At 36.8% G+C, this 13,051-nt stretch overlaps 1 protein-coding gene across 7 annotated transcripts in view; it reads right to left on the bottom strand.

Annotated features, from left to right (window-relative positions):
* The window catches only part of LOC139975527 (uncharacterized), a 71,600-nt gene that overhangs the window by 21,271 nt on the left and 37,278 nt on the right, over positions 1–13,051 (bottom strand). For all 7 annotated transcript variants that reach the window (XM_071983519.1, XM_071983521.1, XM_071983520.1 and 4 more), the window contains 3 exons: positions 12,650–12,880; positions 8,739–8,891; positions 7,526–7,711 (listed from right to left, as the gene is read on the bottom strand). In XM_071983519.1, coding sequence (XP_071839620.1) covers positions 7,526–7,711; positions 8,739–8,891; positions 12,650–12,880 — 570 coding nt within the window. The remainder of the gene's footprint in view (positions 1–7,525; positions 7,712–8,738; positions 8,892–12,649; positions 12,881–13,051) is intronic.

The following is a 13,051-nucleotide window of genomic DNA, read 5'->3' as shown; positions in this document are numbered from 1 at the left end:
TTATAGATCTAACATGTATAGCCAAATTATGACCCAGGTCCCAGAATGAAGCATTTCTCACATCTACAATTTCAATTCTTTCCAGGGGGAGGGGAGAGGGGAGGGGGCCTGAACACTCTCCCATTGGAGATAGCTTCAACAACCTCAGGTTCCTGCTTTTAAAATCATAGATCTGCCTGCCCATGTATATACTAGTGGACAATATATGGAATAACTTAAACTGTAATTAATACTAACTTTTCTGTCCCTTTGACTTCAAACTAAATTCTTTTTAAGTTTTCATTATGAGTATTGTTAATAGTTAATTTCATCTTTTCTTTTCCTTCCTTAAAGTTGTGCCAGTATTTTGGTTTGCTATATGGACTTATACTGGTATTGACTGCGAATATATTTTCCCTAAACTGTGAAAGATCTACAAATATGATCCCTCCAATGATGAAGAAATCATGAATATTTCACCAAGTTCCAGCAAATATGTAAAAAAAATTGTTACACAAACACAATTTCTACTGATGATTTTATAGTCGATATATCTTTCATTAATTTTTGTTTTTTTGTCTGGTACTCATCTTTAAGTTGAGTCCAGCTTTCAACTAACAGTTGGTGACTACATGATTAAAATTCCACAGGGGGTTCCCCACAAACCAGATACCACTCACTGATGGAGCAAAAACCATATTCTGACAGCTCACATAAAACAAAAAAACATTTTTATATTCTCCCAGACTGGAATAATCATAGTTCCTGTCTGAAACTGTGAGTCACTAATTTAATAAATTTCCAGTTGTAATAATGGTCTTTGCTTCCTTAGTGGTTGGTTTAACTTGGTTACAGTCCCAAAATAGACATATTTTAGCCTGCGTGAGGCTCAAATTCTTGAAGAATGTGTACGATAAGAGAGTCGTCGTCCTGCTCTGCCTCCTCCACGGTATTAAACGGTCTAAGCTACAGTTAGCCGTGGTATGGAAATCGATGCTGTATAGGTATGTACATTTAATGCAACGCCGCCGACATAAAATCTAATTCGTCTAGGAAGAAAAGATGGTTGTATGCTAGAAATGCTATGCATGAACAGTTTGACACCCATTTCCAGTGCATGTACTGTATGTACTGGTTTGATCGAATGCATTACGCCAGTATACGTTCTGCGCCGCACGTGTGTATTCTTTAACGAGCAGTTTAACACGATTACAGACTGCCTGCAGATTGCGGGGGGAAAAAAAACAAGAAGGCAGTTGTTGGTTGAAAGACCTTTTTTTTTATAGTATCCTCTGGTCATGATGTGATAACTCCATAGGGATTGTATACATTTTACTTACAACTTTACACAGTGGTGGTGGTCTGAAGCCCCCCAAAATTTTCTGGTTTGGGAATAACGGACTTGGGGGGAGGGGGGAAGGCATTTTAGGGGGGGTGACAGTGCTAAAAAAAGTAACCAAGTTAATAGGTTAAGGTAATAAAGTTAAGTAGACCTGAGACAGGTTAGGAAGCAGCAAACTAAATTACACATATCTCACCAGGGAGATAACAGTGTCAACCCCACCTTCTACGGGGGGGGGGGGGGCGATGTAAGGGAGACATGCAGCCATCACCTTCATAATGAAACTGCTGACATTTCATAACAACATTTATATAATTTCTGTTTCTACACTGCCTCACTCTACTCTGTGCCATATCTTTTTTCAAAGTCAAAACTTGCACACTGTACAATTAAAAAACTGCAGATTTAACGGAAAATAACAGGAAACAATTGAAGATAAAAAAATCACGGGTGAGAGTACTGTAGGTAATACATCCAAAATTGAACGATCCAGGACAACAAGAAAATGGTTCTTTTTACCCAAAAAGAAAAGCTTTCTCTAAATAAAGTAGTCATGAAAAGATGAGAAGTGGATATTCCTCACTATTCCAAAAATTAAATTTCAAAATTACTTTCAAGACCCAGAAAAGAGGTTTTTTCATTTTCTGTCCTTTTTATCCGCCACTTTTCCTATTTTTACCAGATCGAGTGGGAACCATGTCTGTGGAACACACTTGTAAGTAGGACAGGGCACATATAGCTATGGTAATCCAACTAAATTACAAAGTTGACAATGAGTGGGCTTTCAACCCTCCCTCCGCCCCCACCTCATACCCCCCTCCCCCACCACAACCCTGTTTACATCACAGCAAAGATGATTATAAACTGTATTTCCAGTATTCATGGTATTCCAACTTTTCACCAATGGGAATTTTCAGACCTTAAGAGAGGATATATATATGGAGATTTCAGCGCCATCAAGTGTGAATTTCTTTGCAGTAGAATATTCACTTCACGCCTGAAATGTTCTGTTTTCCCACTTGCCATTTAATAATCCCATAAGAATGTTGTGCTACTGTATGCCTATATGTGTACAACAGTTATGTCACTGTACTTTATTTATGTAGGTAGGCATACAATATACATTTAACACTGCTTTCATTCTCACAGACTTCATATTTTCAATTTTAACCACAACCAGAAAATGAAATGTGTAGTGGTTCCGATGCCCCAAAAATATTCATAGTGAGGGTAAGCCATTCATGTTAATATTAATGCATTTGTGCACACCGAAATGAAGAGGGATTACCTATTGACTAATACAGCAACATATAAAGGAAGGTACCAGCAAACAGTTATCATGTTGACAAAGTCTACAGTACCGCCCAGATTAAATCGGCCGTGGCATCGTGTATCGTGACAAAATATGAGGAGACTCGAGGAGTCTATCATGATATCGTTTCCATTACGCCTATAGCAAGTACCTAACGTGATATCGTGCGTCGCATCGTGGTCGTAATATCGTGATAGTGTGTGCATCATTTCACTGGCACTGTATACTATCGTAATGTTATCGTTATAGCGTGAATCACGTTGCAGAACGATGGATCGTTTCATCGTGATTTGAAAGAATTGGGGTAGGCTTCTTCCCGCAGTAGATGAAATCATCAATTCAACGCAATGTGCAATAGATTTATTGCAAATTCTGATCAAAAAGTTTGGTGTGTCACCAAAATTAAGTGTCAATCGACATACAAGTTTCATAATCGCAAAACTAGTACGATAGGCCTAATGAACACACTGTAGGCCTACTCATCCAAACTCCTTCATACAAACCCCTTCTTTAAAAAAAATAGCGGGACTCGCAAAATATTTTCAGTTCGAACAAAACATTCGTTCTGAACTTCTTGTATGCAAGAATATCAGCCTAGGCTTTAATTGTACTAGCAAATGGTCCCAAATGTTACGATAGGGTTAATATGCATTGTAACGCTGAATATAGGCCTACAGTAGCTTTTCCACCCTCCGGGATGCATAGGGTGGCATACTTTAGTATGTTTGAACATTGTTTTCACGATCGAATTTCGCAAGATTTTCGAGAAAATTGTTTGCTTGAAGAATGTTTTTCCGCACCATATGATATGCTCAAATAAGCAGTTTCTTTTGCATAGCATCAGTAATCGATATGATCCTGATGGCAACCCGTATTGACGCGCACATTAAAAATTATACAAAATTGGTCATAACTTCTGTTAGAAGCTTTTTTTTTATTTAAATGTCATAAAGTCATTTAATTGCTTTTCGCCGGACAGTTTTGTATGGTAGCAACCTTACTTTCTGAAAATACTAGACGGTCAAGTTGATCACGAACCTCGTAGAATTTTCAAACCAGTCCAGACATGTTTGGTTTCACCAAATCCTTCATACCATGCAACAAAAGTATATTTTTTTGAATATTTATGTGGTAATACTTGAATTTTTCATTTTGTTCAAACATGTGTTTAAGCATCATGTCACGTAGTTAAATACACATTCGCCCAAAATGCAATGATTAGGGGTAGACCCAGTATATTTTATGGGTTCCAGCGTGTCTACGTTCCGACAATTGTTTTTGACTCTGAAGTTCTTTTGACCAATATTTTTGACCAATATGTTTTCGGAGTTCGGACCAAATTTTTTTAAGACCCATAATTTTTTGGACCAAAATATTTTGATGACACAAATTGTTTTTACTCTTAAAATTTTTATGACCAATTTTTTTTCGGACAAGCACTATTTGGGTCATAAAAAACTTTGGGCCCTTTTATTTTTTGTTTCGTAAATAAAAATTGGTGCGTCCGAAAAAAATTAGTCCCCCCAAACAAATCAGGTCAGAAAAATTGTGGGTCCAAAAAAGTTGATTCCACAAAAAAAAATTGGGTCCAAATAAAATTGAGTCCCCCCAAAAAAAATTAGGCCGGAAAAAATTTGGGTCCAAAAAACAATGAGTCCCCCAAAAAAAATCGGGTCCGAAAAAATTGAGTCCCCCCTAATAAATAGTTAGTGAGACAAAATTTGGGTCTAACAAAATTGATTCCACAAAGAAAATTTGGGTCCAAAAAAATTGAGTCCCCCCCAAAAAAATAACTTAAGCCAGACAAAATTTGGGTAAAAAAAAAATGAGTCCCAAAAAAATTGGGTCCGAAAAAATTGAATCCCCAAAAAAATTAGTCAGACAGAATTTGGGTCTAACAAAATTGAGCCCCCCCCAGAAAAAAATTTGGTTCAAAAAATTCCAAAAAAATTGCAAAAAAAGAGTCCAAAAAAATTGTCGGAACTTAAAGTGCTTCCTCACAATCAACGAGCCGCCCCGAAATTCACTCCGCTTACGTAAAACTTCTATATATATATATAACACGTGGAAAACAAGTTTTTACACACATAATTCCCATTGACATTGTTTACGGAACATAAGTAGGTCAACGACATTCGAACTTGGCAACTTGCCCAAGTTCATTGCACCGTGGGAACGACACAACAAATTGTACATGATTGTACATTTTCCCGCCATCTGGACGCCCGAGTGTAACTTTTGATGTAATATGCAAATTATTAATGGTACTGTGCGGTTAAAACTTAACCTATTGTGACACATACAAATTTTGGGAAGTTGTTGTAGATGTTACTTTTGTATCAAATGTAAAGTACTGTATGGTACTATAATTTATAAAAGACGCTTTTCCTCAGGTGGTAGGGAAAAGGGGTATTTCGGTGAACTCGATCTCTTTGTATAGTATTTGGATACTTAAAATGACCATGGACTGTACATGCAGTTTCAATTCTATTTAGTAAGCTGTTCTTCACATTTTTATCCTTTGTGGATCTTTATTGGAATAAATACGAAATGTATTTTTTGACGCCAGTATTTAACGGTAAGCATTTTTTAAATTGTTGACTGAGCTTCAAAATCCATTTTCTAAAAAGTCGGTTTTCATGAAGGTTTTATCAAATATAGCTAGGGTAGGAAAATATTAATTAACCACATTAAAGAAAGTTTTTCTATTATCCAAATAAAATACATGTTTCTCGTACTGAGATCTGAAAAAAAACAGGCTGACGTTTTTCTTCTATTCATGCGCTAATACTAGTTTGGAATAGTTGGCAACCTTAACAAAATAATTTTTAAGGTTAGTTAGATTTCTTGAATCCGAATAGAGACTCGGGAATCAGGAAAAGGGAGGCCCCTTGCGCGGACGATGAAGATGTTTTGTTTTTAACCGGCCCTGCTTCAAAGTTGTTGGGTGGAATTTTTTTCCCTTTTCATTCTGTTCGAACCAACGATAAATTATATAAAAACTGAACACAAGAAAGGCTTAGTAGTACTTTATTATTCTTCAAAATGTTGCCAACTATTCAAAGTAACGTGGAACATAAAATCTACAACTAACACTACTAGTAACAGAAAAGTTGCTATCCGTACGTAACGTTACTGTTGTTAAATAAAAAGTTAAACGTGTAAAGTTGTGAGCTGACATCAAAAAGTTTTCCAGGCGGAACTCCTGTAAAGATCGATTTTCGCACAGTAGAGTAGGAACTTTATGATACACGATATTACGACTTAACGAAATAGCGTGAATAATAAAAACCCAAAGCCCAAACGAAGTTACGAATTGTGATGCGCTCAGCTTGAAATCACAATCTCACGATATAACGTGTTAGCGTGAATGTAGCAGTCATGTTTGCTATCGTGAAGGCTTGGTATCACGATATAGCGTGTGATCGTGGTATATCGTTATATCGTGGTAGCATGTACAAAAAATTTACAGTAGTCAGGTTTCACGATAGAAAACGATAGAAAAAGATAAGGGCATCACGATACACGATGCCACGGCCGATTTAATCTGAACGGTACTGTACTTTGTGAGGTGGTATAAACACAGATACATGAATGGAAATTATTGAGGTCAATTTTATGATCTCATAGCATGTATCTATATACTTACATTGTATTATCCATGTACATGTATGAAGCTAATTAGACAAACTATTTCAGGGACAACTGATTATGAATTTTATGTTCACTGATTAATCTTCATGATATGCACACAAAAAACAAAACGGTTGATTGTATGAATGTAGTGTGAAAAACCTAATATGCCAAGGATGAAAACCAAGGAACAGTTGGTTCTTGTCTTGTGTTTACAAGCCATTTCTTGCAATTTGATGTGATGAATATTAATGGCATTAAGTTAGAAAAGTCATTTAATGTGCTTATTATGTACCAACATCACCATACCAGTATGAACCAAATTTTACGTTAACCCCTCCCCCCTCCATTTATTTATATTCACGGCATGGGAACCAACAACAATATACTCATCACAGGGAATCTACCTACCAAGTATGACATTGATTCATCTTGTGGTTATTGAAATATCATGTTTGCAAGCTGTTTTTGACAATTTCCCATTAAGCCCCACCCACCATGAATATTAATGAGGTAAACATTGTTGTTGCAAAGAACATGTTCATACTGTTTCCTTTTTTCATCACCAATTCCAAGTATTTAACTGAATCGGACATAGGGTTGCAGAGACACTGACATTTTAAGCATTTTATGGTAAGCCCTTCACGCTCATTAATATTCAAGAGATGGGTACCAAAAACAATAGGAAACATCTACTCATTGTAGGGCATCTACTTACTGTACCAAGTATGACATTGATTCAATTTGTGTTTGTTGAGAAATCGTCTTTATAAGCTGTTTTGGACTACTATAGTGCTTACAAGCTGCCGTCACATACACACACACATACATAATACACACACATATTTGTTTTACATTCAGACCGAGGACCCCATTGTATTTTCCATTGTTCAAATCCACGTACCATAACCTTAACAATACCCCATACAATAGAATTCTTCCGAGGACGTGGTGATTCTTTAGAAATCACAACCGAGGACCTGGAATTCTTTTGTTCAATTCCTCGGTCAGAATACAAAACAAACGCACACATACATACATACACACAAGCCAGCATTATTGCTCGCAACTAAAAAGTCTATTTTATATGTACCTTCATTTTTTTGAAAAGATGTCAACCAGGAAAAAAAAATTTAAAAAAATAAAAGCTGTGAATTTATTGGTAAGGGAATTTCCGGATATATCTCGTCTTAGATTAGCTCACACATTTATTGTTTTACATTGTAACCTGATCTGCACCAGCATATATTTAAACTAACCTTTTCTTTAGATGCCAGCAAGATGTTCCTCGCAGCTAAGTCTCTGTGGATGAATCGTTTGGATTCTAGATATGCCATTCCCGTCGCGATCTGCACTGCGTAGTTATACAGAGTCGCTACCAGGAACTGTTCCGCTTTCTCTTGCAGCCTATCTGAGAGAGCGCCAAGAGGGGCAATTTCTGTTATCTGCCAGCCAAGATGAACATAAAAATAACTAAACAAATTCATCATATTTTTTTCTCAGTATTTTCATGCATAATAAATCTGAGGGGGATGGTAGCTCTGAATGAGACGTTAAAAGTGATATTCCGGTAACAGTAACGATTTGACACTTATATGAATGGGAAAAAAAAATTCCACAATGTCAGCCAAAAAAGACCCAATCTTCGGTATTTCGTCCCTACTTCGAGATATAGTTGATTGGACGGAATCTGTTTTGACAGGCTAAACCCTTGAGTGGGATGTGATGTCATCAAGGCAAGTGTTCTTCAAGAACATTACTTTCCTAAATATTATTTTCTTCCTTCTCGTTAATTATCCTTGAAAACCTGATACATTTGGAATTTTCGCCTAGCTGTCAACATTCTCTATGTTTAGAATGTTCATCAAAATGCAACTCATTCCTAACATTTTATTCCACTCTGCAAATATACATGTTTAGTCAAATATTTTAGAAAGAAAAACAGCTGAATTGCTGTGATGCCATCTCTACTGTTGCCAGATGGCATTCACAAAATACACAGCCAAATTTGGAAAATAATATCTTCACCATAAAAACTGCTTAGCAGATGGAAGAAATAAGAATACAAATTTCCAGCATTTTGTTTTTTATTACGCTATCAACTTCAGCCACCGAAAAAAATTCCTGTCAGTACAAAACACACCTCAAAATGACCCCTACAGGGGTAGCATCATGTAATGTTTATATTAAAGATTGGTAAAAACAGAAATTTGAGGAGAGGTCTGTACAGTACATACAATCACCCATTTCCACTAACATCTAAAAGAGTTAAATCTTGACCACAATTTGAAGATGTGACATGTTTCTCTTCCTCTTCCTTGCACAGTTCACTGACCATAACAAATTTAAACGGTCCAATCAATTTCCCCCTCAAGGACGAATCACGGTAGCATTTACGGAATAAAAAAACCACAAAGAAGGACCGTGGGCATTCATGTGGATCACATTGAAAATGCTGACAGCATGGCTCACCATTTTGAGAGGACTGGAGAGTGTGACACCATAGAGTCGAATAAGGTTTGGATGGTTCAATTGGTGCATGCTGTTGACCTCATTCACAAAATCTTCAAAGAATCCAGCTTGTTTGACAGTCTCATTCCTGAGACACTTCACTGCGACATCAATCTGAAACAAACAGTTCTAAGAGTATAATTACTTGAGTTTGGATTCTGACAACAAGACATGACATTATATAATAATTATAAACTGTATATTCATATATTAGAGGATTATTAGAGAAAACCAGTGAAATAACATCTGACTCATAATTGACAAATAAGGAGTAATGTTTTAGAAAATATATTGAATGTTTTATTTCCAATATATTTTTGAAAACAGTACTCCTTATTTGTCATGTATGAGTCATATCTTATTTCTCTGGTTTTTTCTTATAATATTTTCTTTTGTAAAGGTGGATTTTCTTTTTAATATTTATATATATTCCGAGCTATTAAATCAACTGTCTACATCAATAATAGCTCCATGATCAGAGGAACTCATGGGGAACCCTGCAGGCCAAGTCTGTTGCAGGAATGATTTCATTCCAGTTTAACCCCCCCCCCCCAAAAAAAAAAACTGGCCACCTGCAATCTTGTGATAATACCCTGAGGTGTTATACAGGCATAAACCCCCTGCCAGCCTACCAAGCTATTAGTTCTAACTTCTCTCTGGCTCTTGCTACTTTCAAATGGAAGCTGGTTGAAATTTATTATCATGTGAGTTTATATTTCACTCTCAACAAATGTGGAAACACAAGAGAGAAAGAGAGAGGGGGGTGGGAGGGGGGGGGGTAATTGAGCTCCAAAACCTACCTGCCAAAAATAAAGTCAAACAAATGCTTGAAATGAAGGTCTATCATTTTCAAAACAGAAAGAGCATAATAATATATGTGATACATTTCACTGCACTTGACTTCTTAAGTTCTTGAACTTTACAGTAAGATGAGTTTTCTGACCTCCCGCACCAACAGATTTATTCTGACTCATCCTAATAAGTACTGTGTGTATTACTATTTGTAAACAATATTGTCAACAACTCCAGAGGCTCCAATAGTTTCCAAAACCCTTGAGGCTTAGACAAGGGCTTCAAAACCCCACCTTAAGAGTTGATACAGTGAATTGCATTGTAGCATTTAATGTGTTATTGGCATTTGATCCTCGTTTTTACAAAATTTTGTTGTTTATCTGTGCAGCAACTTTTTAGTATGATGGACAATAATGTTTTGCCTGCCTCCTTTTTAATCTGTTTACTGACCTCCTGGCTTTCTTTTATACCACAAGGGCTTATCCTTGGTCCTAATTTTGGTGAAATTCCACACTTCTTCTTTTAAAATGTTAAACAATCCATTGTTTGTATTGCATCTATTTTTTTATACCAGCACAGAGAGCACTTTGTGGTGAAAATTGTGGTATGAAGGATATTTTAATATTTAACGCAAACAGCTGTCTATTACGCGGGCTATGCGATGAACAATGTAATACTGTTTTGTAGTCCAGAACACTGAATCACAAGTCACTAACATGTTCAAAGAGGCCAAAACAAGAAAGGAATGATTTATAATGCAATGCTTCAAACAATATGGGAATTATTACTTAGGTACTTCCTACAGATATTACCCACATTCTGTGTCCCCCCCTCCCAAAATTGATCTCATTTTGGTATGCCCACCCCCCTTCCACCACTTCCTAACGTCTGGTGACACCACTGGCATCCAGAATGGAAGTGTTGGAGAGTCATAACGTGTTGAGGTTCGTTTGCAAAACTTACACATCTTCGTTGGCAAAGGTTTGCACCGGTAATATTTAGAAATTTTGTAATTGTAATTAAACAATGGTAACAAACTTTCTTCAAGATAAGGGGTTCTCCATAAATTTTCAATGAAAACACAATCGGCAGTCTAAGCAAGTTTTGGGCCAGCGAGTACCAAAATCCCACTGTTCCAAGAAAGCAGGTACTATAGGGTGCTGGTCACACTTTTAAACCCTAAAGGCCTCAGATACAGTATATACCCAATTAGTGCAAACTTAAGGGACCAATTTTCCCCCTCATCTTTGGCCAAAAATGATTTATTTCGCGAGCTTGCTTATTGAGTACCACTTTTTTTTGCAGGGAATTGTAATAATTAACTTGTGAAACAATACAAGAAGAGTACTGGAGGGTACTGCAGTACTTAGTATCAAAAGAAAATTATGTTATGCTGATAAATATGACTAGCTAGCTGATTTATAATTTGCCTTCTTTAACTTTATGAATCCTTGTCACTTCAGACTCAACTAAATTTAACCGTCAGTCATTTATTCTTTGATTTATCTCTAGACACAACTTTCCTTTCTGTCTTTCTGTCTCTATTTCTTTTCTCCTTTTTTTTCCTTCCTTTCTCACAAAGAAGAGACCTTTTTTCAAACTAAATAAACATTACACCTGCACAAAAGAATCTTGTGGTTTTAACTCACTAAGGTAGGATGGTTTTAAAGTTGATTCTTTCATTTTTTGTTCCCCCCACACAATACAACAAACAACTTCAATAGTCTATTCTAGAAACCACAAAAGCCATTCTTAATCAGGGGTTGATGGTTGACTCAGAACTGTCTTGAAATGTTTTTTTTTGGGGGGTAAGTGGTCTGCAATTTTGATAACAAAACCAATCCACAGAGTTATTTGAAATAAAGATTTGCAAACATCAAACCCTTCCAAGAGATTTCTCCAAGTCAAGGTTAAAGGTCACATTATTGGTGGGTTAGAGTGGACACTTTTCAATAGTAGTACTACATGCACAATTAAAAAGAAAATCAGGGAAAAATTTAAACCATTTTCAGTTTTTGTCTTCACAATAACTTCACTAGTTAAGTTAATAATCACCTACACATAGTTATGGGATTATAAAATAAAAAAAAAAAATTTTTTTTTTGAATTGACCAAAATCAACTTAAATGGCTACCTTATAATGCTTTTACTACAATTGGTATTCTTATAGTTAATTATAAAATTTTAGAACTTAAAAAAAAAAAATTAATTTAAAAAAGCAGTTTAGCTTGACATGAAAGCAACTGATCTGTCAACGACCACCATTCAAGGTATTTCTTCACCAGAGAAAACTTAATTACTTAGTCAATGAAGAACACAGTGTCATGTGACCAGTGATGGAGGGTGAGGACAATGGCCTCCAATATTCACTGAAAGGATTTCCTTGTGGGAATGGTCTCAACACAGGTAGGATTTTCAGCAACACTGACCATTGGACTGACACTAGTCCCCACCCCTACCCCACCCCTCTGAACCCTGTGTCATGTTACTAAAAATAAGTTGGTAGCAAAGTGCATTCATTTACAAGGAAAAAGTAAAATTATGGAAAAAAGAAAAAAAAATTGATCTGGCTAGAATGAGGATTTGAACCCAGTGACCTCTGGCTTACAAGCCCAGCACTCTACCAACCCAGCTATTCAGTCCTCAGTGGTGACAATCTCCTTATATAACCAGTCAGAAACCATAGTACCTTCCATACCCAATAAGTACTGTACATGAATAACAGAAAACTAAATAGGGACTTTACCAGCCAGTTGTTCATTAATTAATTCTACTTACAAAAACAAAGTTATCAATACAATAAAACAGTGAAGGAATATAATTCTTGCACATGTACTTATTTGAAACGATTTGCCTTTACATTGGCATGACTGTATTAGAAGAGCTACAGACCCTCAATGGTCCATGCATATTTCTAGATAGTATAGAAAAGGATACAGTAGGTGAGGTCAGGGAGGGGGGGGGTAGGCGGGTAGCCAGTGGGGGAAGGGAGAGGAAGCCAGTGGGGGAAGCCACTGGGGGAGGGAATGGGATGGAGTATCAATCTTTCAAACTGGTGTTAATACCATGACTACACTTACTTTTCTCCCACTGGGTGCCTTCCATTCTCCCTTCATGACGACTCCAAAAGATCCATTTCCCAGCTTCTCTTTCAAGGTCAGCTCCGAGTCACTGATGAGACAGGTAAGGTCTGAGATGCCAGCCAGATGACTAGGTGACGACGACATCGACTGGGCGGTGGCGTGCTGGTTCGTAGCCGTAAATGTCTTGGTCTTGGAGGAGTTTTCAATCACGCCTGGTCGTCTGAAGTACTGTTGACGGACGAAACATAAAATATCTAGATATGACTATAGGCGGAGAAACAGACAACCTTGTTGCAATATCAGATATATTTGTGATCAATACGTCATAGTGATTTCTCTCCCCCTTCCCCCCCCCCCCCAAAAAAAACACACACAGAAAGTTTCTATGTATAGCGATAT

The sequence above is a fragment of the Apostichopus japonicus genome, chromosome 11 (genome assembly GCF_037975245.1).
Source record: "Apostichopus japonicus isolate 1M-3 chromosome 11, ASM3797524v1, whole genome shotgun sequence".
In the NCBI taxonomy this organism is placed as follows: domain Eukaryota; kingdom Metazoa; phylum Echinodermata; class Holothuroidea; order Aspidochirotida; family Stichopodidae; genus Apostichopus; species Apostichopus japonicus.
Note: the sequence above shows the minus strand (reverse complement) of the source record. Positions and strands in the feature narration are given on the sequence as shown.